The sequence below is a fragment of the Pantherophis guttatus genome, chromosome 1 (genome assembly GCF_059756535.1).
Source record: "Pantherophis guttatus breed Tessera chromosome 1, ASM5975653v1, whole genome shotgun sequence".
NCBI classification, from domain to species: Eukaryota; Metazoa; Chordata; class Lepidosauria; order Squamata; family Colubridae; genus Pantherophis; species Pantherophis guttatus.
Window position 1 is genome coordinate 328,120,618 of NC_142063.1, and position 24,708 is coordinate 328,145,325.

The window sequence follows — 24,708 nt, forward strand, 5'->3', positions numbered from 1 at the left end:
TTCCTCAAAGTTCCAATTTATTAGAAGAGCCATGTTGGTACATCTGGGAAAACCTGAATATGAAAGCTTCCAGGTTTTCCCCACCCAGTTGAAAGTTCAAAACCCAGCACCCACATGTCCATCACATGGTCCAATCTGTCACTGTCCCAAAAGAAGATTCCTCCCAGTGAGACCCCTCCAAGTGCCAGGGTAAGATGACCTTGACTCTCTGAGAAAGAATGTTATTTTGACTACAAATCTCCCATGCTCCATACAATCCCCCCTCCCAGTTTCCCACAGTAGAATATGTGGTAGGCTTGAGGCCCACTGTAAAAGATGGCTTCCAAGCCTGACACACTCAATGGGGGAAGCCAGATTTGCTTAACAACCACATGATTCACTTAACAATTGTAGTGGTTCTCTTAACAACCAGGGCAAACAGGTCATAAAATAAGGCATAACTCACTTAACTGCCTCCTTAGCAACAAATTGTCTCAATTATGATCATAAATTGAGGACTACCTGTATTATTTTTAACTTTAATATTTTACCCTTTTTAAACTATTTTTCTTCTATCTCTAAAATAAAAAACTCAGAGTTTTAGAGTCTGTAAAATTTCTTGCATTCTGTACTCAGTGCAATGTGCTTATCTAATCTTCAGTTTGTGGTTGAGCCAGCTTTCCACAATTCCAAGGACAAATCAAATTGCTTCCTTCAGTCCTTGTTAAGAGCTCTGTAGAAATAACATTTTGTCCTTGTAGTATTAAAAACAATTGATTTGAAAGGGAATCCCCACTTGTATTGAATTTCATTCTGCATGTTTATCTGTCAGTGGTCTGAATTATTTTCTTCAGGCAATGTAGCTACACTGCCATCTTGGAAGAAGAATATTCTTTTACTGTTCAGTTTAATCTCCTTCAACCCAGTGAATGAAGAATATGAAGAACTTCAGCTTCTTCACTGCTGGGAAGAGGTACTTCCTCAACCTTCTTTGGGTTCTTTCAAATAAGATTTAAACCCCTTCCCTTTGCACAGAATCCTCTTCCTTGACATTCTGTTTAAATTATCTTTCTATTTGATGAGAAGAGAAAAATGTGGGTTAGACAGCATCACCAACAGATGGATTTGTAACTGGCTGACCAACTGCACTCAGCGTGTGGTCCTCAATGGAACTGCATCTACATGGAGGGAAGTATGCAGTTGGGTACCCCAAGGCTCTGTCTTAGACCCAATACTCTTCAACATCTTCATCAACGATTTGGACGAGGGGATAGATGGGGAACTCATCAAATTTGCAGATGACACCAAGCTAGCAGGAATAGCCAACACACCAGAAGATAGGCTTAAGATACAGAAGGATCTTGACAGACTTGAACGTTAGAGACTTGAACAGACTTGAACATAGAGAACTCTCTAACAAAATGAAATTCAATGGTGAAAAAAGTAAGGTTTAGTCAAGAAAAAGAAAATGCATACGCACAGTATATGTGGTACCTCGCTCAATAGTAGTAACTGTGAGAGGGATCCTGGAGTCCTAGTGGACAATCACTTAAATATGAGCCAGCAGTGTGCAGCAGCTGCCAAAAAAGCCAACACAGTTTTAGGCTGCATAAACAGAGAGATTGAATCAAGAACATGTGAAGTGTTAATATCACTTTATAATGCCTTAGTAAGGCCACACTTGGAATACTGTGGGCACAATGTAAAAAAGATGTTGAGACTCTAGAAAGAGTGCAGAGAAGAGCAACAAAGATGATTAGGGGACTGGAGGCTAAAACATATGAAGAATGGTTGCAGGAACTAGGTAGGTCTAGTTTAATGAAAAGAAGGACTAGGAGAGACATGATAGCAGTGTTCCAATATCTCAGGGGTTGCCACAGAGAGGAGGGGGTCAATCTATTCTCCAAAGCACCTGAGGGCAGATCAAGAAGCAATGGATGGAAACTAATCAAAGAGAAGCAACTTAGAACTAAGGAGAAATTTCCTGACACTTAGAACAATTAATAAGTGGAACAACTTGCTTCCAGAGGTTGTGAATGCTTCAACACTCGAAGTTTTTAAGAAGAGATCGGATAACCATTTATCTGAAATGGTATTGGGTTTCCTGCCTGAGCAGGGGGTTGGACTAGAAGACCTCCAAGGTCCCTTCCAACTCTTGTTATTCTATTCTATTTTATTTCAAGATATTTAGAAAGACAAACTGGTTATATATTAATAAAAATAGCTAGATGGAGGGAAGAACAGAGAACTGAGCACAGCATTCTCGTCAGTGGCTAGTCACACTCCCCTATGTGTGATTAATATTTTTATATGAATATCATTCCACTGTATAAACCAAGAATAAGGCGTCCTGCACAACAACCTGCACAATCCCTTGCCATGGGCCATGTGGATTGGGGCCAATACCAACTGAAGTCTCAAATATCTAAAAGGCATGACATTCATCACTGATACAAACAGCTTTTAGTGGTAGAGTTCTGGTTCATCAAATAACCTGTTATACGAAGCATCTACAAGAGCCCTCATTTGATATATATTTCTACCTTTGTGATGGCTTATAGAATGACAAGCTTGCTTGATTTGTTAAGCAAGATCAATACAGTGCCTACGTTTCCCATCCATTTCACATAGCAAAAATCAGGATGGCAGTACAGTGTAAGCAATACAAGGAACAACATGGATGTTCCTTTGGATAAACAATTCTATCCGATATCTCTTTAGTAATTACAAACTGTACATTTATCTACAAAAATTGCAATTGCTGAAGAGTGACCCCCTGACTTTAGTCAATCCAATGCACATTTCCACAATTAACCAACACAATATGATGTCCCAACCAAAGAAACTGTGTCCTCCAAAAGTTTTTGACTTCAGATCATATCCGATTGTAGACCGTGTTCTTTCGGGATTCTGGGAGCTGAAATCCAATGAACCAAGGAGCAGATTCTATTAGGAGAAGGCTGATACTAGTTTTTATTCTCCATTCCTCTAAAAACCAGAGTGTTCTTTCCATTTTCAAGCCTTCTGCAATGTTCAGGAAAGCCAATAGTGAATCAGGAAGACAAACCCATGCCCTCTTCTAGTCCTTCTCCTGATGTGACTGAACTTTCTTTTTTCACTTCCCAGTTCCTCAGGTCTAATTCTGCCTGAACTCCAAAAGGCTGTAAAAGAGAAGAACAATGTAAGAATCCCAATACAAGTACCTAGCAGAAAAGACTATTACAGGAAGTCGTGATTTACAACCATTCATTTAGCAACTGTTCGAAGTTATAACGGCACTGAAAAAAGTGACACGACCTCGCTCTTATGACCATCACAGTGTCCTTGCAGTCATGAGATCAAAATTCAGGGGATTGCATCTAACATGTATTTATGATGCTGCAGCACCCCGGGATCACCTTCCCAGACAATCAAAGTCAATGGGGGAAGCCGGATTCACTTAACTGCAGCAGCCATTTGCTTAATGACCAGAGCAAAAAAAGATAATAAAATCAGACACAACTCACTGAATAGCCACATCACTTAACGATGGAAGTTCCAGTCCCCAACAATTGTGCTTGTAAGTCAAGGACTACCTGTAACTTCAAGTCTCCAGTAGTAGAAGTTACAATAACAGTCATTATTTAATTTCTATACTGCTTCTCACTGATAAGCAATGAGCTAAGTGTTCAGCAGTGGTTTGAGAGAAGCACACTTTGGAAGTTTGTTTTCCAATCAGTATGTTACCAGAATACTGTCCAGGGCTGCAGATGTATGGTCTAAATTTAGAGGGGGGAAAAAACCAGTCATACAGGCTAATCCTTTTTAGGATTTGTATTACCATAGCTGATAAAGATGGATAAAATGTTTTATGACAAAAAATTCTCTTCCCAGAACAAGCCATTACATGTGTTCTAAAGGCAATCTTATCTTGGAACACTCCAAATTCAAATAAGCAATACCTGCAGCTCAGTAGTGAATTCTAATCAGTTTTACCACCGGCTCACATCGCGCATGTGCATCGTGCATCACTCACCTGTCGAGGAGATTTCATCAAAGATGCGACTCGACCTGCTTTCTCAGAATTGACTTTTTTCTTCTCCAGCAGCAGCCGAGTGTTAGGTATGTAACTCCACGAGCGACCCAGTGCTGGTTTAAAACCACCACCAGCATCTCTGGTCACATGATTTGTCAACTAAAAGATAACAGATAGTTTTAGCATCACTACAGTCATAAGCTGAGTACCACCCGTATTCTAAAAGGTTTATGAGGCCCATTTGAAAAAAACAGTCTTAGAAGAAAAGGTACTGTATTTTTCAGAGTATAAGATGCACCTTAGTTTTTGGGGAGGAGAATAAAAAGCAAGGAACTTGCAGCAGACCTAACGTATTAGCTGACCTAGCTCACACTGGAAGAGCAAAACTATAGCACTTAAGCACACATAAAGTCAAAAGCAAGCATAAGTAAAAGCTTGGTCCACATACTTACCAATATGGCAATCCCAAATTCTTTGGCAAGGGTTTTCATCTCCCTAGCCAAATGCATCATGAGGGCCATGCCTACGAAGGGAGAAGGCGAGATCACCGCATTTAAAGCTATACAATTCTCTTTATTCATTGCATTTCCCCTAGACTCTGGGGGTTGCCTCAAAATATACACCTATCTAGCAGAAGGGAAACAAGAAAAACTTTCTGTATCATATCCATGCTGGAGAAGCCTTTCAAAATTGTATGAGCTAGGAACACCTAGCTATCTAATTAAAAAGGGCCTTGCTCTTTTATTACTTCAGGAAAAAAAGTAAAAAGTTGTTTAATCACCTGGAAGAAGTATGAACCTAAGAATGCTTATTTAGAATACAGTTATGATGCAACACCCCTTCAAGGCACCAAACTTTCTTTTTTTCATAATTTGAAGGACATCGTTTGATAGAGGAACCATCTGTTAATAATTGCTTCTCTGAGTTCTTGTAAGCTTCTGCTTGAGTCAACAATTGAAGTATTTTGTCACCTTGGTTTGGGGGTGGATAGCACATTTGGGAACCAAGTTATCACTTTACATTAAAACATGTTTTATTTTCTATTGTCTTCCATGTTATATTTTTAACTCTTTAAGGCAGGGTGACTGACTTTGGCAACTTTAAGACTTGTGGACTTCAAGTCCCAGAAGGGAATTCTGGGAGTTGAAGTCCACAGGTCTTAAAGTTGCCAAGATTGGACACCACTGCTTTAAACTATGGACCATGTAGGATATGATTCTGTAAAACAATAGGACCATTAATGAAGCATATTAAGAAACATTCTCGGTGATGATAGGTGTACATAACTGACCATCGGGCTGTCGAAGTCCCAAGAAAGGGCAAATTACAGCAGAAATGGAATCCACAATAAGCAGCTTCACTGGTCCAGAGGTGCTAAGTATCTTTAAAAAAAAAACAATAATAAAAGCAAAGGGCAAATGAAATAAAATTACAAATACAAATCAGAAATTACAAAAAGCCAATGGGTACCTTTCCTTGGAATAGGGGAGTAGATGAGGAAGATGAAGCATCCAAAAACTCAACTTTGCTTATAGTTTAAAGCCAAAGGTTCACACGTCCTACATGTTATCTATGCCTAAATTCTGCACCAGGAAATATTAGTCTTAGATCATCTGAATAGGCTGGGAGTTTGCCTATTTTAATTACATTGAGTAGATCTGCAATCATAGCTCTCTTCAGGAATGCGGGAGAGCAGAATAAGCTAAATGGAATGGTGAGGTTCTGGTAGAAATTCACCATAATGGGTTAGGAAAGGAAAGGAGAAAGTGGGGTTGGCTGGTAAGATGGAGAAGGGAATGATTAGGCAGTCACTATTAAAATATTATTGTTGTTGTTGTTATTATTGTTGTTGTTGTTTTATTCATTAAACATGAAAATCAGTCAATATTTAAAAATGTATTATTATTATTGTTGGTGTTGTTATTGTTATTATTCCTGCATGTTCAAGACTCTTCAAGACTCAGCTGCCCACTTAAAAATCTATTGGCACACTTGACTGCAAGGCAGGGGTAGGATTCAAAAATTTTAGCAGGGGTTCTCTGCCCAGTTGCTGGGTGGGCATGGCTGTGGTGGGCGTGGCCTAGTCAGCCTCCTGCACCACAACGGGGAATGACTTTTTGCCCTCCCCGGGCTCCGGAGGTTTGAGCCTCCGGGAGGGCGAAAGCAGCCTCCCCAGGCTCCCGAGGCCCTCTGAAAGCCGGAAACAGGCCCATTTCCGGCCTTCCCAAACTTCCAGTAGGCCTGTTTTTCGCCCTCCCCAAGCCTCTGCACACGCCCTGCATTTACCTGCATCCAAAACGGGCCGCGTGGGGACTCCTGGGAAGGGAGGGGAGGGTGGGCGGGGCCAGCCAGGAGTGGATTTGGGGGTTCTCTGAACTGCACAGAATCTTAGCTAGAGGTTCTCCCGAACCCCCAGCAGCCCACTCCAGCTGCAAGGCTTATTCAATGCTAGATCCTTCAGTCTACCATCAGGTTTCTCTAATTATTTCAAATGTGATAGCAAACTTGAAGAAACAAAATGATCTCCCGTTTCTCCCTCCTCTTATTCTAACTGCTAAGGTGATAGCAATATACCCATCAAAGGTAAAAGATTTGTTACACCAGGAGAGTATCTTTAAATTGTCTAGGAAAAAGACTGAAAGGTGCCAAAAGGATGAGAAATGACTTCTGACTAAGAGTCAATTTAATATGTGGTAGTACCAGTCAAGTTATAACCACGAGAAGACAATGCAGAGTCCATTAAATAACATTGGCTTTTATTTATGATTGAGGACTGAGTGGTTGTTAGTAGGATTCACTGGGATTGGGATTTTTTTTGTCTTTCACTGTGAGTTGTATTGTGTTGGGGGGGTGTATGAAGGGAGGCTCAGCTAATCTCATAGTACACATGTTGTACTCTGACAATAAAGGTTTGAATTCAATTCAATTCAATTGAATTGAAGTACATTTTCTCCTTTGATTTACAAGGTATCAAGGAAGAAATATGAGGTCTCTGCCTAAGAACAAGGAGCAACCAAGCATATACGGAGTTTTTAGTTCTAGTTGCTGAGAATGAGAAAGGCACTTATGAAAGTGCAGAATTCTGATCCATTCATCCAAGACATGACAAGTCCTCTCAACCTGAGTAGGAGGACTTTAGAAAAAGCATGAACGTTGGTTGAAGGCAGGATACTGTGCAGGATTTTTTTTCACCATCTGATAAAGTAGTCCAAGAAATCACTGGAAAGTTTGCATCGACTTAGAAAATATGGGAGTCCAAACTTAAATGGCTAGTGTTGGCAACAGACATAAAGAGAAAAAAAACCCCCATGCATATCTGCTGGAATTGAAAAAGTTAGAGCAGACTCAGTGATTCTAGTCTTCCCAGTTACTTTTAATGGTGAAAAGCATTAAAAAGCAGGGATCATGTGTCAGTATATTCATGAACTGGAATAGGTATAGCAACAGGTCAGCCAATGGAAGACTGTTTAGTAACTGAAACATAATATTTGTTGTATGGGGCCACTGGAGACAATTTGGAGCCTGGGCGTGGCTTAACTGTTCTGTATATAAGCTTGACTAGCTTCTCTCTCCTCCATTTTTGCCTTCTTGGTTTTGCTGTTTTCATTTGCTTGCCTCCTTTTGCTGGCCTCCATTTTGTGCTGTGTTTCTACTTGCTATTTCTCTTCTCTACAACGTGAAAAAACCTACAAGGGTATTGTATATGCCTTATGTGTTGTTATGTATATAAAGAAGTTTTGAATCCTGCTGAATTGTCTGATTGTGTGTGCTGCAACGAACTCCGATACCAATACTGGTTTTTCTCTCTTGTGTATTATCTTTATTGCCTTCCTTCAGCCTCAAATCTCTTGCCTGTCCAGGAAGATCTAAAGGCCAGCTCACCTGCTGGTGACTCTCATTGTGCAGTCATAAAGTGTGATAAAGTTAAGACCATAGTCACATAGTCCGTTCACTTCCCTTCAGATCTCCCTGGTCAAACATTAAGCAATGGGCCAGTCATGGTAGCAAATACTGCGGGATAATGGCCAGTATGACAATCCAGCCTTTCTAAACAGGGAACACAACTTGTGGTATCTTCTGAAAATTTCATTTTTAAGGTTAAAAAAAGGCAGAATTTATTAATCCAATTTATATAGCTGCCTATCTCACAAGAAGAAAAATATTAAGCAGGTAGAAGTATGCATATGAACTGTATTTCACTGATTCAGTTTAATAAATCAAACTGAAACTGAAACTTGATTAATTTTAAATCTGATTTTGGCCCTATCATTTTTGGTGTACAAACCCCCAACATACCACTCAAAAGCCAGGCTGGCCCTTGATCTAAAAAAAGGTTACCCATCCAGCCCTCCTCACCCTTCTAGCACTCATGTATTCTGATAAGCCCGCAAACAACAAGCACTGGCCAGTAAGCACCCACCTGCTGGGCCATATAACTGCGGACTTCCTGCAGCACATCAAGCATTTTGTAGGCATCAAATGTACGAAAAACCTGGATCCTCCGCAGTGCTTCAGCCTACAGGGAAATGGGGTAAGGAACAGGGTAAGGTAACAGATCCTGGATGCCCGTCAAGTTTTCATGCTCACCAGGATGAGGGTCAAAAAAAATCAAGAGGGTAGCCACAGTCATGTGACCTAAACATCACTCCCCCCCCCCCCACATCTTGGAGCCAACAGCAGCAAATTAGATTGTTGTGTTTTGTGTTCAGAGTTTATCTCAGAATATTGTTTTTAAACGAACTAATTTGAGGAGCCATTTTGGTCTAGTGATTATGGTATCAGCCTAGAACAGGGGTGTCAAACTCAAGGCCCAGGGGCCGGATCTGGCCCGTAGGGTGTTTAGATCTGGCCCTGCAGGGCCACCCTAGAAACAGCAAAGGACCAGCCCTCCCAGGCTGCGTTTTTGGCTGCGACGACCTCCTGCTGTCCTCCTAGGCTCCATTTATGGCTGCAGTGACCTCCTGCTGCCCTCTGCCAGTGAAACCGGAGTTCCATTTTCTCTTGAAGAGGGCAGCAGGAGGCCGTCACCACTGAAAACCGAGTTCATGAGCCCATTTTCGCTGGCAGTGCTCAGGCCACCAGATGCCCCTAACACAAGTGACATCAAGCTGGCCATACCCACCTTGGCCTCACCCACCCTGCCGCTAGGTCAAACACAACTCTGATGTGGCCCTCAATGAAATCGAGTTTGACACCCCTGGCCTAGGAGGAGTTCTAATCCTGCTTTAGGCATGAAAGCTGGCTGGGTGACTTTGGGTCAGTCATTCTTTCTCAATCCAACCCATTTCACAGGGTGGTTGTGGGGAAAATTGGAAGAGAAAGAAGTAATAGATATGTTTGCTAACTTGACTTATTTATTAAAAAAAAATAAAGGTGAGATAAAACAAATAAATAAATCATTCAATTCCATGTTAAATTATAGCATGAAGTGACCATGTATTTTCTTACTAATTTTCCTACATCTTGTATTTTCTAATATCCTTCTGGAGATGTCCAGAGACTCAACTCTCCTCAGTAGAAGATCCATCTTAATGCTATCCATTTATTTAATGTTGCTTTTGAGAACTCTGGGTGCGCTTCAAGGTTCTGGTTACCACCTTTAGAGCGCTCCATGGCTTAGGATCGGGGTATCTACGAGACCGCCTTCTGCCATCAATAGCCTCTCACCGACCAGTACACTCCCATAGAGAGGGTCTTCTCAGAGTGCCGTCGGTCAAACAATGTCAACTGGCGGCCCCCAGGGGAAAAGCCATCTCTGTGGGGGCACCTGCCATCTGGAACGAGCTCCCCCCGGAGATACGGAGGATCCCGGATCTGCGCACTTTCCGCCGCGCCCTCAAAACATTCCTATTCTAGCAGGCCGGTCTGGCCTAACCTCCCTTTTTAATTGCTTTTAAATTGGTTTTATAATTGGGGTGTTTTAAATCTGGCCTAAGTATTTAATGTATTTTAAATGGTTTTTAATGTTTGTATTATGTATATTTTACTTTTTTGGCTGTTCACCGCCCTGAGTCCTTCGGGAGTAGGGCAGTATATAAATTTAATTATAAATAAATAAATAAATAAATAAAATACCTATCAAGCACCTAGTATCAGTAAATGTTTAGGTTAGACTTGCCCATCTAAAACTCTATTGGGATTAAAAACTAAAAAAAACAGCGTGGTTTAGGGGTGGGAGAGGACTTTGAAGCCTATGGGGCATTTATTAACCTATGACTTTCCTCTCGAATATTCTAAACTGACTGGAGTACAATTCTTATAATCCTCACTGATTCAATACATTTTTGTTGAATGGAATTGCGGTTCAAAGCATTCAAAGAGCACTAGGTTGGAAAAGGCTTCTTCTTGGCAGAGATGAAATTCAAACTCAGAACTGTAGTGTTTGCTTCACAACATAGTCCTTTAACCATTATGCCATTCCGACACTCAGCATTTCAGTGCCGGCAGAAGGAGGCTTCCGAAACACTGTGAGATAAGCTCCATTCTGGTAATAGTTTGGAAGCCTCCTTCGCCAAATCATCTGATTTTTTTGAGATCAAAGCTTCCGAATGATCGCAAGAATGGTGCTTGTTTGCAGAATGGCACAAGACAACCTCAATAGGAAAGGGGTGTCAAACTCGATTTTATTGAGGACCGCATCAGGGTTGTGTTTGACCTTGGGGGGGCAGGGACATCATTCGTGTCAGGGACGCATGTGGCGGCCCAAGCACTCTGCCAGCGAAAACAGGATCCTGAGCTCTGTTTTCAGCTGCAATGGCTTCCAGCAATACCTTTGCCAGCAAAATGGAGCTCGTTTCGTTCCGTTTTCACTGGCAGAAGCACTGTGGGCCGGTCCTTTGCTGTTTCCAGGGCAGATCTAAGCACCCTGCGGGCTGGATTCAGCCCCCAGGCCTTGATTTTGACATCCCTGGTGTATAGCCTGGGCAGGCCTGTCAGCAGCTGCAAAATATCCACAAAGGTAAGTGGAGTGCTTTGTGCATGGTGGTGGGCCCTGTAACTGGTCAAGGCCCCCTGGGCCTGGTGGGATGGGGAACAGGCCTAGGCCTCTGGGCTCCAGCAACTTTTCTGTGCACAGGTAGGAAAAATGAGTGGCTAAGATGGGGGAGAGATGGTGTGTCCCTATGGCTGTAACTGGATGGACTTCCAAGATTGCAAATGCAAATCCACTGCAGCAATCAGCAGAATTAACCTGCAGTACTGCATTCTAACCACCACAGCCACCTAGATACTCTTCTAGGTACCAACACCAACACCGAACCAGTACTTTCTGCTCAGCTGACCTGCTCTTCCTCATCCGCAGTTAAGCAGTTCAGTAGCTCCAGTAGACGGGCACTGGTGAAGCCCCCAGTTGAGTCAATGTACAGGACAGTCTGCTTGAGATTATGGGATACATTTGCAGCGACAATGAGGCACAACTAAAGACACAATAAGAGGCAGAGTTTAAGATTAGTGTGTTTTCTGAAATTAGGATGCACAAAAGCAGCCTTTCATAGCCTACCCTTCCAAAAGTTTGAAAAAGGCCAGCAAATCACAAACTGGGACTTCAACTCCCAAGATTTGTCACAGATTATGAAACTTGAATTCGAGGAGCATGAAATGCCAGTCATTTTGGAATTCAGATAGCAAGATAAACCACAAAGTTAGAATACAGAGTTGCATACAAATGGAAACAAAATGAGACTGCATCCAAACACATTATCCAATATATTTAGCTGAATGAGTCATGCAAAAATTCCCCCAGGGTGAGCATCTACTTAGAAAATACCTACTTCCTTCAAATTCTCAAGCAGAAAGAAAGTTTTTCGAAGGCAAAGCTTGCTAGCACACAGACACGCATCATTAAGTAAAGATATAATAGGTTTTTTTGCTGCATGTAGTACACAGCAAAAAAAAAAATTTTTTTTCCTCATAAGCAATTTGATTTCTTAAAAGGAAAACCATTGTTCTCCTCCTTACAAGTAAAACCACACAGTTAATTTTTTACTGCACTTGGACTAATACTTGGACAGGCTGCTAAGAGTCAAGGAAAAACAACTTTCGGTTGGAAGTTACTCACACCCCACACAATTTACACACACACACCAAAAAAGAAAAAGCAATCACTGTGCTTTTCCCTTCCTGAATATATCCCACTGTAGCCAGTTACTATAGGAACAACATAATGTGGTTTGTTTTGGTTTAGGCTTATGATGATATAGATATAGAAACCCATAAAACTATGGATTGCTTAGCATGATATGTGAGCAAAGTCTAATTTTAAAAGGCAACCACCTAGCTTTGCTGCTTTCCTCTCTTTCTTTTCCATTCTTTTGTGTTTCATCTTCACCCTTCATATCTGATGTCTAAAGATTCTCTGGACAGAGTTTCGGGAAACCAAATCCAACATATCTACAGACAGCAGGTCAGGGATAACTGATGTTATAAGCTCAGAGGTAGAGACTGTGCCCCTTGTGATAAAAGTCATTCACAAAAGCTACTCCAAGAGACTTTGAGACTAAAAAAACAACCCCAGATGTTCTAATGCATTTATATAGAAAAAAAAAACCAAGTTACTATGATTTTGGGAACTGTGCCTAAAGATGCCTGCCAAATCAAGGATTTTGCTATTTTTAATCACGGTTTTTATTATCAAGGATTTTACTACAAGGTCCTGCTTCCACAGTCAGAAGGCTCCAGAAAACAGACAAGTTTTAAAGAGGGAGGAATGGATTGTTACAATGAATTTGTGTTTGTGGGCAAGCTCAGTTTGGGAATGTACCAAGCTGAGGGTGCAATGACCCACCAATGCCTTCCTCTACACCCAACACATCAAAGTTATTTGCCACTTGCAGAAAAACTTGGCTAAATAATCAGGCACAGAGAAAAATTCTTTGATCTATGTCTCAGGAGGGAGAAAATAATCAGGCATAATCAGAAACTATTAAAATATACAAAGCTCCTTCTTTAGCTGACTTCCATTGCAGTACATTCTTCAATTTGATAGAGGTCTTGCTGCCTTCAAGTGCAGTAGACAAAATTTCCTCAATACTAGTGATAAAAATGCCACTGGCAGTCTGATCAACTTCCCTACAAGGAAAAGGAAGGTATTATCTTGTCCTGAGGCTCAAAATGCCATACAGGTCAATCTTCTGGCAACCCCATCTCTGGATTTGTCCCTTTAAGAATAGGACACATTGGTTCAAATCCTGCCCTCCCACTTTCATGTAAGGTAAACCAATATCCCTTGTCAAAACTCCTACAGGGAGAGCCTAACTTTGACAACTTGTAGCAATGTTGGAACCATCTCCCACATAACCTTGCTTGTTGCAATGTACAAGCTCTCCACAGATATACATTACATCTTCTCATCGTTCCTATCACCCATCTCCTCCCACTTATGACTGTATGACTGTAACCTTGTTGCTGGTATTCTTACAATTTATATTGACTGTTCCCTAATATGGTTTATTGCTTATTTGTTCCCTATGACTATCACTAAGTGATGTACCTTATGATTCTTGACAAATGTATCTTTTCTTTTATGTACACTGAGAGCATATGCACCAAAGACAAATTTCTTGTGTGTCCAATCATACTTGGCCAATAAAGAATTCTATTCTATTCTATTCTATTCTATTCTATTCTATTCTATTCTATTCTATTCTATTCTATTCTATTCTATTCTATTCTATTCTATTTCTATTCTACCCTACCCTACCCTACCCTACCCTACCCTACCCTACCCTACCCTACCCTATTCTATTGCTACCATAAAGCAGAACAAACGTCAAAAACAGAAAAGTTATTTCCTGTAGGGTCTTTGAAAAGGAAAATCCACCAAAGTTGACAGTGGTTGAGTAAAACAGAATTTTCTTCATGATTTTAGAAATTCATATTGCATGTTTATGAGACTGTACTCTACCTAAAAGTCCAATGAAAAGGTAACAGACAAATAACCAAATAGGTCAAGAACAGCCAACCTGAGTTTTTCCAGCACTGGGTGCTCCAACAAGTTCTGTCACTTCCCCCGTGTATATACCCGAGTCGAGAAGTTTGTCCAAGCTATAACAAAAAAAAAAAAAAAGAGGTGGGGGGGAATGAGAATTTCAGGACATGTACATCCCAGTTTTCATCTTGCATTTTTTCACATATATCTCCCTCTCAAGTGTCTTCTCTCCTGAAGGACAAAAGAGCAGGCAGAGTAGAGTCTCTATTTAGGCTCAGGAATTCAATTTTCTGCTTGCCCAAAATAAAGAGAGGGTAAAGTAAACCAAAGAGTGATTACACTGCCAGTTTCATCTCTGGCAAGTCACAGTTTTCACAGCAGCTCATCTGCCCACTCAATCTTGCTCAATCCAGAAGCTTTCAAACACGTCAGGCTACAGCTCTTGTCATGCCCAACGACCATGGATGTCCTGACTATTCATTGTAGGCCAATCTTTCTACAAGCAATTGGGAAGGGGAAGACTGTCCTCTGCCATATTAAGAGGGGGGGAAACTGAACTTACAGCAAACTGAATGGATGGTTGATCTGGATAGAGAACTGATCCATAACAGGCAAGATACTGTTTAATGTACTTGGATCCATATTCAAAGATTCCTCAACCACAGAAAATTAATTGGGCAATTTAAGGTCAGTCGTTATCTCTCAGTTCACTTCCCTCACCTGGTTGTTCTATGGTTATTTATTTATTCATTACATTTATAACCTGCCTTTCCTAGAACCATCTTGAATTTCTGGAGGAAAGGTGAGATAGGCATCTAATAGAAAAACCAAGTATTGCCAGTTAATAAAGTATTGCTAACAATTGCTACCAACCTGCTTTCCATTGTGGACCTGTATACTGTATGAGTCAAAAAGAGGGCTGTGAAAATATTTACAGACCCCTCGTGTCCTGGACATAAACTGTTTCAACTCCTACCCTCAAAAGAACGCTACAGGGCACTGCACACCAGAACAACAAGACACAAGAACAGTTTTTTCCCATCACTCTGCTAAACAAATAATTCCCTCAACACTGTCAAACTATTTACTGAGTCTGCACTACTATTAATCTTCTCATCATTCCCACTACCCATCTCCTTCCACTTATGACTGTATGACTGTAACCTTGTTGCTTGTATCCTTACGATTTATATTGATATTGTTTCCTGATTGCTTATTTGTATCCTATAACTATCATTAAGTGTTGTACCTTATGATTCTTGACGAACGTATCTTTTCTTTTATGTAAAGAGAGCGTATGCACCAAGACAAATTCCTTGTGTGTCCAGTCACACTTGGCCAATAAAAAATTCTCTTCTCTTCTATTAAAGCACATGCTTATATTCATGGGATTGTTAATTCTCATTTTCTGCTCACTAAATTGAGCTCCTGCGTCTAATTAAATGGGTTAAACTCGATATGTCCAGAGTTGTAGAGACTCAGCTGCAGAGGTGCTATTCAGCCGATTTGGACCGGTTCACGCGAACCAGTAGCGGAAATCACAAGTAGGTAGCCCACCTACCTCGGCTCTATGCCGTCCTATTTAGGCAAGTTTTTGAGATTGGGCGCATGTGCATAAGGCACGCATGCAAGCAAAGCACATGGGCGGAAGGAGCACGGGGGCGCAAACCGGTGATAACAAAATGTGAAACCCACCGCTGCTCAGGTGGCATATAAATTTGATAAACTATTATTTGTCAAACACCCATTATGGAATATATACCTGTAAAACAGCAAATGATTACTTTTATTTTATTCTATTACTTTTATTCTTGCACTTCCTTTGAAAGAGCTGTAGTAGTGCAAGTGGTTAGAATGCAAGCGGATTCTGCCAATTGTCAGAGTTCAGTTCTCACAGGTTCAAGGTCAGTAAAACGAGGACCCAGTTTGTTGGAGGCAATAGGCTGACTCTGTAAACTGCTTAGAAGGGGCTGTAAAGCACTGTGAAGCTGTAAAAAGGTAAAGGTAAAGGTTTCCCTTGCACATATGTGTTAGTCATTCCCGACTCTAGGGGGCAGTGCTCATCTCCGTTTCAAAGTCGAAGAGTCAGTGCTGTCCAAAGATGTCTCTGTGGTCATGTGGCCGGCATGACTAAATGCCAAAGGCGCACAGAACACTGTTCCCTTCCCACCAAAGGTGGTCCTATTTTTCTACTTGCATTTTTTACATGGTTTCGAACTGCTAGGGACAAGTAACGGGAGCTCACCCTGTTACACGGTGCTAGGGATTCGAACGGCTGAACTGCCGACCTTTTGATTGACAAGCTCAGCATCTTAGCCGCTAAGCCACCGTGTCCCTTTGTGAAGCTATATATATAAGACTAAATGCTATTGCTATTGCTATTAAATTTCTATTTATTTATTGAACCTCTATACCACCTATCCTGCCAAGGCAATTCTAGGCAGCTTACTCACTCATTAAAAATAGCATATAAAACATTAAAAGAATAAAGATCACATAATTAACTTTCAGTTAAAATTCAATACATTTTCATTAATCTTTTATTAGTATAAGTGGTCCCTTTTCCCTGCCTTTGTTCTCACAATACACTATGAGAAAGAAGCCTAAGGAACATGGCCCGTGTCTCAGCTCATTCCTACTCCCCTCCTCAGTTAACAGCAGTGCTATCGTAACAGTTGACACCGTGATTGAGATGGCATGAACTGCTTATCCAGAATCAACTGCATCATGGCTAATTCCATTAGGAATAAGCCTAATTGGAGCTATACAGAAGGTGGGTGTACAGACCATTTGGGGTCCATACACAAACTGAGCCACAAGTTAGTGAACTACATTTTAACCTAGTATGATTTGTAAGCAATGGAGTGAAGTAAAACCTTGGTCTAGTTAACTGGAGTTAAATGGATGGTGAAAGTGCAGCCACTAGCTATATTCTGCTTTTAAAAAAAAAGCAATGGAAAACTGCTCTTGTACATTAACTCTGCAAGGATGTGGAACAATGCCCCCTGCATCTCTGTGGTGTAACCCTTATATATGTGAGCTTAAAAATTAATGGAGCAGGTATGTTTTAGATAAAAGGTTCCCCTCAGCATAACACGGTGTTCTGATTAATCACCCCTTGCCTTTCAATTCCAGTGGACAAGATGGCTGTGGTGTGCTTCAACTCTTCATAGAGATCTGCCCCATTGATTGGGAAGGAGGAAAACTGTGCCAGCAACACACGTCGTACCGCAACTAAGGTCTGTAACAGAAGATTATCAATCCTTTACCATCTGCAGCTTTAGCATTAACAACAAGGGACAAAACAACCAGTGGCTGGAGCAGTGTTTGTCAACTGTGGCAACTTCCTGATGTATGGAATCCAGAATTCTCCAGCCAGCATGGCCATTATTGAAAATTCTGGGAGTTAAAGTCCACACATCTGAAAGTCGTCAGAATCGGGAAACAGCTTGATGAACAAAAGGCCTTCTAGGCCAATATACAGGCCAATAAATTAGCATATCAATTAGTATAAGGGATACTGTTCTTCACTGTGCCCACCAAAGCTTCTTACCCACCTAATTAAAGCAAACATTTTAAATATTTATTTCCCCCCGTTTACTCTAGATAAAACAGGCCTCAGGCCTACAACTCAAACAGCTACAAGTCAGCATTGTACTGCTCAACAGCCAGCTGATCCTGAAAGAAAGAAAAAATTAAGGGGCATCTTAGAGGCTAAAAAGGGAAGAAGGGAGGAAGGGAGTCAAAGGGGTGACAGAATGTCAACTAATGCAGGAGTCCCCAACCTCAGGGCTGTGGCTTATTACTAGGCCTTGGCCTATTTGCAACTGGGCCGCATGAGAGGCAGGCCGGCGCATATGCGTGTGTGTCAGCTTGACTCACTCAAGTGGCAGGCCGGTGCACACACATACAGCTCGACTTGAGCAAGTGGCAGGCTGGCATACTTGTGCATGTGCCCCAGCCCGCTTTCCCTCTCTTCCCCAGCCAGGCTGCCAAGGTTGGGGACTACTAAACTACAGTATAATGAAGAAGAGGGGGAAAAAATCAGCACTATGCATTTAAAATTATACAGAAGGGGAAAAGAGATCCCCAAGTAATTTCTGATTAGCCAAGAAGCATTAGCTGCAAACTGTAATGACACCAAAAGAGAGTACATGGAGAGTGATACCGTTTCCCTGAAAATAAGACAGCCCCTGATAAAAAGCCCAATCACGCTTTTAAGCATGTGCTAAAATAAGCCGCCCCCGAATATAAGCCCTCCCTGAAAATAAGCCCTCCCCAAAAATATTTAAACACATGCACAGCTGGTCCCCACCATTTCTGCTGATTAGGGTTAGGAAGACAGAGCTGGAAATCAGGTACGATGGCAAGAGGAGCCCCGTCTTGCTCCACGCACCCCAAAATAATAAGACCTCCTTGAAAATAAGGCCAAACGCTTATTTCAGGGTTCAAAAAATATAAGACAGGGTCTTATTTTCGAGGAAACATGGTATTTATCTGCCACAATTGACCACACTTGCTGATTGCATCATCATTGGCCCCCTTAAACCTCTTCATGAAGCTTAGGTCTGAGAGAGTTGATTATAAAATGGATAGCTGTACAGTACAAAAGTTAATAGTTTTTATAAACCCAGGTTACTTTTTTGAGTCTCTAACATGTTCACAGCCCTAAAGATGGAAACCCCTTAAATATCAACTCATAGATCAGTCTATATAAAACCAATCACAGAAATGATTTCAGGAGTTTTCTCATTTTTTTTTCAAGTTCTACAAAACAAATATAAATATTCCTCCAATCACAATGAAATCTCAGGGGATATTTCTTTGTTTCTTGTTTTATTAGGACTTGATTAGTCAGAACTAAGCAACATTTTGTGTGGTGAAATATGTAATAATAATCTCTAGGGACTCCTTGTACTCGCCTTGTATGATAAGGAATTCTTCTGGGCAATGTCCTCCAGATCCGATGAGACAAGATCAACCACTACAAAACATTTGGGAAGATAGAGAAAAGGAGATGAAAAATAGGAAAAAGCTTCAGCTGCAATGTAATTTTAATAAAAAAATTTATATAAACTTTAAAAACTTCAGAAACATAAAAATAGAAAAACAATAAGTAAATATGAAATAATGAAAGAAAATGTAAGCAATAAAAGAAGCAACTTCTGATCGTCTTTACAAAAGTTAGAAACATAGTAACTGCAATCTTCAACTTCCCAAATTACATATTGTAGTTTCCTTCTTCCTTCTTCAATGCTTTTGAATCAATAAATCCCCAATTTATTTTTATCTATTTTCAGCAAAAAGCCCTCCTGTTGTACACTAGACAGGAGACATGACAAGATAAACTACCGGTAATTCTACTTTATTGTAAAGCTACATTAACCAGCCTCCACTTTTAACTTCTTGATTCATTAGAGCAGATCTTTCCTAAGTCCCCCCCCCCTCTGATGAAGGGCTCATCATCATCACTGAAACGACTATGGGCTCCTGCCTCTCATCTGGTTGTTTCCTAGGCTGCATCTCCTCTCTTTCCCCAAGGTCATCCACACTTTCCATTTATAAAAGTCATTTTGTTCCCTCCTTGATCAACCTATCCCATCACAGCTCTGAGTCCTTATCTCTTCCCTTAACCTCACCCTGATCATTCTTCCAACCACATTACACTTGCTAGCAACACAAAAAAATACATTGGGAAGAGATTACTGGATTCTCTGAAGGATCTGCTCTGCTCACTATAACCAATGTAACCCCTAAATTGTGGGAATCAGCTACCTGTTTTGATGCCATTGGCTTTTAGCACCTGCACCATTTCATCCGAGAGGCCAGGACACAGCCCCACACGAAGGATCATCCCTGGAATGAGCCTAGATAGAAAAGGCAGACAGTTGGATCATTTCCAACACATTAGTGAGATCTGCTAGTTTATTTCACCTATGTCCCCAGAATCACATCCCTTGTCTTGTAGGAATGACATAAGGGCTTTGCTTTGCTTTGATACACACAACACAGAAACAGTACTTTACCCAACAATGCATTACTGTATAAAACTTTATGCAGACATCTAAAGAAGTGAATTAAAGTTGGAGGAGAGTGTCCAAATAGGTGGACAACGATCTTTGAAATTATTTGCATTCCAGAGCTTGTAGCACTTATGAGAAACAAAACTATTATGCATTATCAATTGAATTGGTATGTCTAGATATATTTATTTTATGTTCAGTTTCTGATTAAGAAAACATTATGGAAGCCTGCTTTGACCTATAATTCTCTTTCTTCACATGACCAACTGTAATAAGTATTAAGTTTGATGAGAACATGAAGGATCAAGATGAATATATGTTATCAAAAAGTCAGAATAATTGTTCAGTTTCTTATTGGTGAGGGGGAGCTTATAGTAAATTAAACATGAGATATGCTTTTAAATATGAATTTTATTCTTCCAATTAATAAAGCCTCTTGATAAAAAAAACTAACACACAAATCTTAAGATATAGCTAGGTTCACAAAATGGACCTGTCTTAATTAAAAGTGATGGGGTTTGCTCAGCTTATTGTTGGAACCCAGTCATTTCCTTAGCAAAAGATGCTAACGAGACTGTCACATTAAAGCAGAATTGGCTTGGTTAGGATCATTTATATTACTGAGCTGCTGATCCCGTTCTACAGAGGAATTATTGAGTCTGTCATCTGTCTGGTTTGGTTCTGCAACCCAACAAGACAGACAGAAACTTCAAAGGATAATTAGAACTGCAGGAAAAACAATGGCTACCAACCTGCCTTCCATTGAGGACCTGTATACTGCACGAGTCAAAAAGAGGGCTGTGAAAATATCTACAGACCCCTCATATTCTGGACATAAACTGTTTCAACTCCTACCCTCAAAACGACGCTATAGAGCATTGCACACCAGAACAACTAGATACAAGAAGAGTTTTTTCCCGAACGCCATCACTCTGCTAAACAAATAATTCCCTCAACACTGTCAAACTATTCACTACGTCTGCATTACTATTAATCTTCTCATCGTTCCTATCACCCATCTCCTCCCACTTATGACTGTATGACTGTTGCTGGTATCCTTAAGATTTATATTGACTGTTTCCCTATGACTATCATTAAGTGTTGTACCCTTATGATTTTTGATGAATGTATCTTGTCTTTTTATGTACACTGAGAGCATATGCACCAGAGACAAATTCCTTGTATGTCTAATCACATTTGGCCAATAAAGAATTCTATTCTATTCTATTCTATTTTCCGGGTCTCGCTTCCTTAATTCCTTTGAACCACTTGCTAGCACAATTGCAGCAGCATCGCATAGAAACAGCATGAAACATTTAATGGTAGCTAACTAATTCCTCCCCCGCCCCCCCCCCATTACCACTTTATGCAAGAGCTGCATGAAAGAGAAAAAGCACGCAGCAACATTAAGTCAAAGGAAATATTTACCTAACTTGACTTCAGAGGCAAATAAGCCCCAACCCTTTTTTTTTCCTTCCCCGCAGCTCCCAACTCACTTATCAACGCTTCACTTTCCCCGCCGTTTTCTTTATTTTGATTCCTTCCTAGAGCGATCACTGCTCCACGTCCTGTTTAGCTCCACCTACTGGCTGGACCCTGAACTTACGCTTCCAATTCCACTTAACTCTACAACGAACTCATTTAGATCTCCAGATTTCCTTGGAAGTGCGTCTGGTTTTTGATATACGTATATAATTATATAATTATATTTAATACTTTACAATATCATATTTAAATATAATGTTTGAGCAGGTGTGTGTATATGGCTGGATGGATATCTTCGTATATGAAGAACGGCTGCAGATTTTGGGTCTGGCTTAGTCTAAAGAAAAGAAGAATTAGGGGTGACATGATAGCAGTGTTTCAGTATTGGGGGGGAGGGGCTTGCCACAAAGAAGAGAGGATCAAATTATTTTCCAAAGCACCAGAAACTGATCAAAGAGAGAAGCAACCTGGAATTAAGGAGAAACTTCCTAAGAGTAAGGACAATTAACCAGTGGAACAGCTTGCCTTCAGAAATCGTGGGTGCTCCATCACTGGAGGTTTTTAAGAAGAAACTGGAGAGTCACTTGTCTGAGATGGTATAGGTTCTCCTGCTTGAGCAGGGGGCTGGACTAGAAGACCTCTAAGGCCCCTTCCAACTCTAATCTAGTCTAGTCTAGTCTACAGTATATATTGTCCATATCATCATTCAATGGTTATTAACACTGTTAATAAAAGCTGATCAATTTCCCATCAGTCAGACTAATTTATTCCTTTACTTTCTCATAGTATATAGCTTGAATTTAAGACAAAAGGGTTTATTTTTTGCTGAGGTGTTTTTGTTGCTTGTTTTGTTTTTTGGAATGTCATTTCTGAATATAATTTCTGATAGGGGTGGTGAGTTCTGGAAGTTACTAGAGATGCCCTGTCTGTCACAGCTGCTGCTGGATCTCTCCAAGGATTCTGGAGTGAAGCCATTTGTTCCAGAGTTTCAAATGTCTCATTCTTCCTTAAATAGAAAGGGAAGAGGGGCTTGTACATTTTGGCAGGGTGGGCAAAGCACCATAGCTATTGCATTATTGCCTTGAAAAGCTCCAGTGTTGAACTTTGCCAAAGGCTGATGCAAAATTTGGAGGTGAGGTTTTGTGAATTTTTTAATTGCGTTGTTTATGCCCAATTGCAAACCGTCCGATTTATCTGGAAATTAGCCTCTCACCCCTGAGGTTCTTGCTCACTGTGCTTTGTCCTTGTCTCTCAACTATTTCATTGAGCTATATATATACCTCTGTCTAAACTCCAGGCAGCCACACTTACCAACTTGCTCCAAGAGTGAGAGAGCGAGAGAGAGAGAGCGCGGTTAAGTGATCCACAAGAAAAAAAATCCAAGTTGGTGATTATTTCAAGAATCGGGAAACTGTGCAAGGTAAGGAAAGGGAAGCATAAATGGGGATTTAATAGCAAACAGGATGGCGAAATATCCAATAGCAAAACCCAAGGGAATATTTTGCTTGAATGCCACGGATTATTACAAATGTGCATTTGTGTGTATGTACTGTGATTGGACTTTTTTCCTTCTCATCAGATGATTGGGACAATTCCCAAAGGCATCTAAAAAATATAGAGGGTGTGTAGATATTTTTGGTTTGCAACTAAGACAATAAAGATTATCAATGTGTGGCCAGAAATATGAAGATTGAAACCAATAAAGCAGTGGATTTATTGGTACTGGAATGGGATCAGAGAAATTCAGTTTAACCAGTTTGATTCTTTGGGTCAATCAGTGTTACGTAGTAACTTCACAGGATTCTGGTGAACATAAGGTAAAAGAAGATTATTTGAATATGATAATCCATTTCTGAAAATAACACTTACTGTTTATTTAATGAGAGCCAGCCTGATAATAGCAGCTAAAGGTACTGAGTTAACAACCAGGAGACTGTGAGATCTATTCCCACCTTAACCACAAAGTCAGCTGGGTTACTTGGTTCAGTCCTTCTCTTTCATCCCTAAAAAGAAACAAAGCAAAGATGAACCACTTCTGGAAAATGTTGCCAAAAAACTTCAGGGACCAGAAATCAAGCATGAAAAAAATGTTGATTTATAGGATTCATAAATTTTTATCAATAAATGGTCCTCATAAATATATGAAGATATACCATAGGCTGTCTTCAAATTAAAATCTACTACTTTAGATACATGAATTATATATAATTATATATAAATGATGTCCAAACATAATTAAGAATTTATTGATGAAGATGGATGAGAAGTATGAAAGAGATGCAAAGTTAGGTTTATTTTACAAAGTGATATGGGTAAAGTACAGGTAGTCTTTGACTTACAACCAGAATTGCACCCAAAATTTCTGTTGCTAAGTGAGGCAGTTGTTAAGTGGGTTTTGTCCCATTTTATGACCTTTCTTGCAACAGTTGTTAAGTGAGTCACTACAGTTGTTAAATTAGTAACACGGTTGTTAAGTAAATCTGGCTTCCCTGTTGACTCGCAAAAGGTGATCATATGACTCCGGATACTGCAACCGTCATAAATATGAGCCAGTTGCCAAGCATCCTAATTTTGATCACATGACCATGAGGATTCTGCAACGATCATAAGTGTGAAAAATGGTCATAAGTAACTTTTTTCAGTGTTGTAACTTCAAACAGTCACTAAATGAATGGTTGTAAGTCAAGGACTACCTGTAACAAAAAATGCCAAACAATGTTGTTGTGAATGATGAAGTTATTAGGAATTCTTAGAATGAAAGCCTACTAGTGAGTGTTGTTGCCCACGGTACAACAAAACAAATAAGGGGTAAATTGATTGCTTCCCAACTGGGACTTCCCAGATGTTTCAAAGTGCAGCCACTGTCTTCTCAGCCAAGAGAAAGGAAGGCTGTCCAGGCTATGAATCTGGCAAACCAAATTAACTCAAGATATTCTGATGTGAACTGTATGGGAAATTGAGATGTTGGGTAGTTTTGGCTCTTTTTCTGCAATTTGTTTGAAATTGAGAAATTAAGGTAAAACTACTTTTTAAAAAAATCCAGACCATCACAAGATGGCAACAGATAATTATATAGCTTGTTGCTGCCAACTAGTAGCCATCTGGATTAGTGCAGTCCAGATCAAGTAATTCAATTATGGAGCCACAGTCTCACGGGTGTCACTCAATCGCGACATGTGATATATCACAGCATTTTTTGCCTTTGCGGAGCCAGGGTGGGCGTGGCCTGCACATGATGCATCCGGCCCACAGGCCGCCAGATTGACACCACCCTCAAAATA

General features: G+C 40.5%; 2 protein-coding genes across 5 annotated transcripts in view; one reads left to right on the forward strand and one right to left on the reverse strand.

Annotated features, from left to right (window-relative positions):
• Window positions 1-23,317, reverse strand: RAD51D (RAD51 paralog D). Of its 3 annotated transcripts, none has more exons than XM_087883411.1 (11): window positions 23,297-23,317; window positions 19,695-19,786; window positions 18,842-18,903; window positions 17,042-17,160; window positions 13,954-14,035; window positions 11,275-11,409; window positions 8,415-8,510; window positions 5,286-5,376; window positions 4,447-4,517; window positions 3,995-4,153; window positions 1-3,140 (listed from the first exon to the last, which is right to left on the reverse strand). In XM_087883411.1, the coding sequence occupies exons 2-11, from the start codon at window positions 19,771-19,773 to the stop codon at window positions 3,033-3,035; spliced, it is 1,002 nt and encodes a 333-aa protein (XP_087739537.1). In that variant the 5' UTR covers window positions 19,774-19,786; window positions 23,297-23,317; the 3' UTR covers window positions 1-3,032. The 3 variants fall into 3 exon arrangements, with proteins under 3 accessions (XP_087739537.1, XP_034276841.1, XP_034276840.1); XM_034420950.3 differs by lacking the exon at window positions 23,297-23,317 and adding an exon at window positions 21,439-21,529; XM_034420949.3 differs by lacking the exon at window positions 23,297-23,317 and adding an exon at window positions 21,371-21,493.
• The window catches only part of UNC45B (unc-45 myosin chaperone B), a 33,598-nt gene continuing 30,437 nt past the window's right edge, over window positions 21,548-24,708 (forward strand). The window contains exons 1-2 of one of the 2 annotated variants that reach the window (XM_060693156.2): window positions 21,548-21,607; window positions 22,725-22,847. The gene's annotated coding sequence lies outside the window, so the exon portion shown is untranslated. Of the gene's footprint in view, window positions 21,608-22,476; window positions 22,560-22,724; window positions 22,848-24,708 lie in introns of those variants that run through there. The other variant, XM_034420948.2, reaches the window with a different exon arrangement.

Coding starts and splice junctions, on each gene's coding strand:
- RAD51D (XM_087883411.1), bottom strand. CDS start 19,773: ATGATCCTTCGTGTGGGGCTGTGTCCTGGCCTCTCGGATGAAATGGTG. Junction 14,036..17,041: donor TTGTCCACTGGAATTGAAAG/GCAAGGGGTGAT, acceptor TTTTTGTTATAG/CTTGGACAAACTTCTCGACT. Junction 5,377..8,414: donor GCAGTTATATGGCCCAGCAG/GTGGGTGCTTAC, acceptor TTTTTTTTAAAG/ATACTTAGCACCTCTGGACC.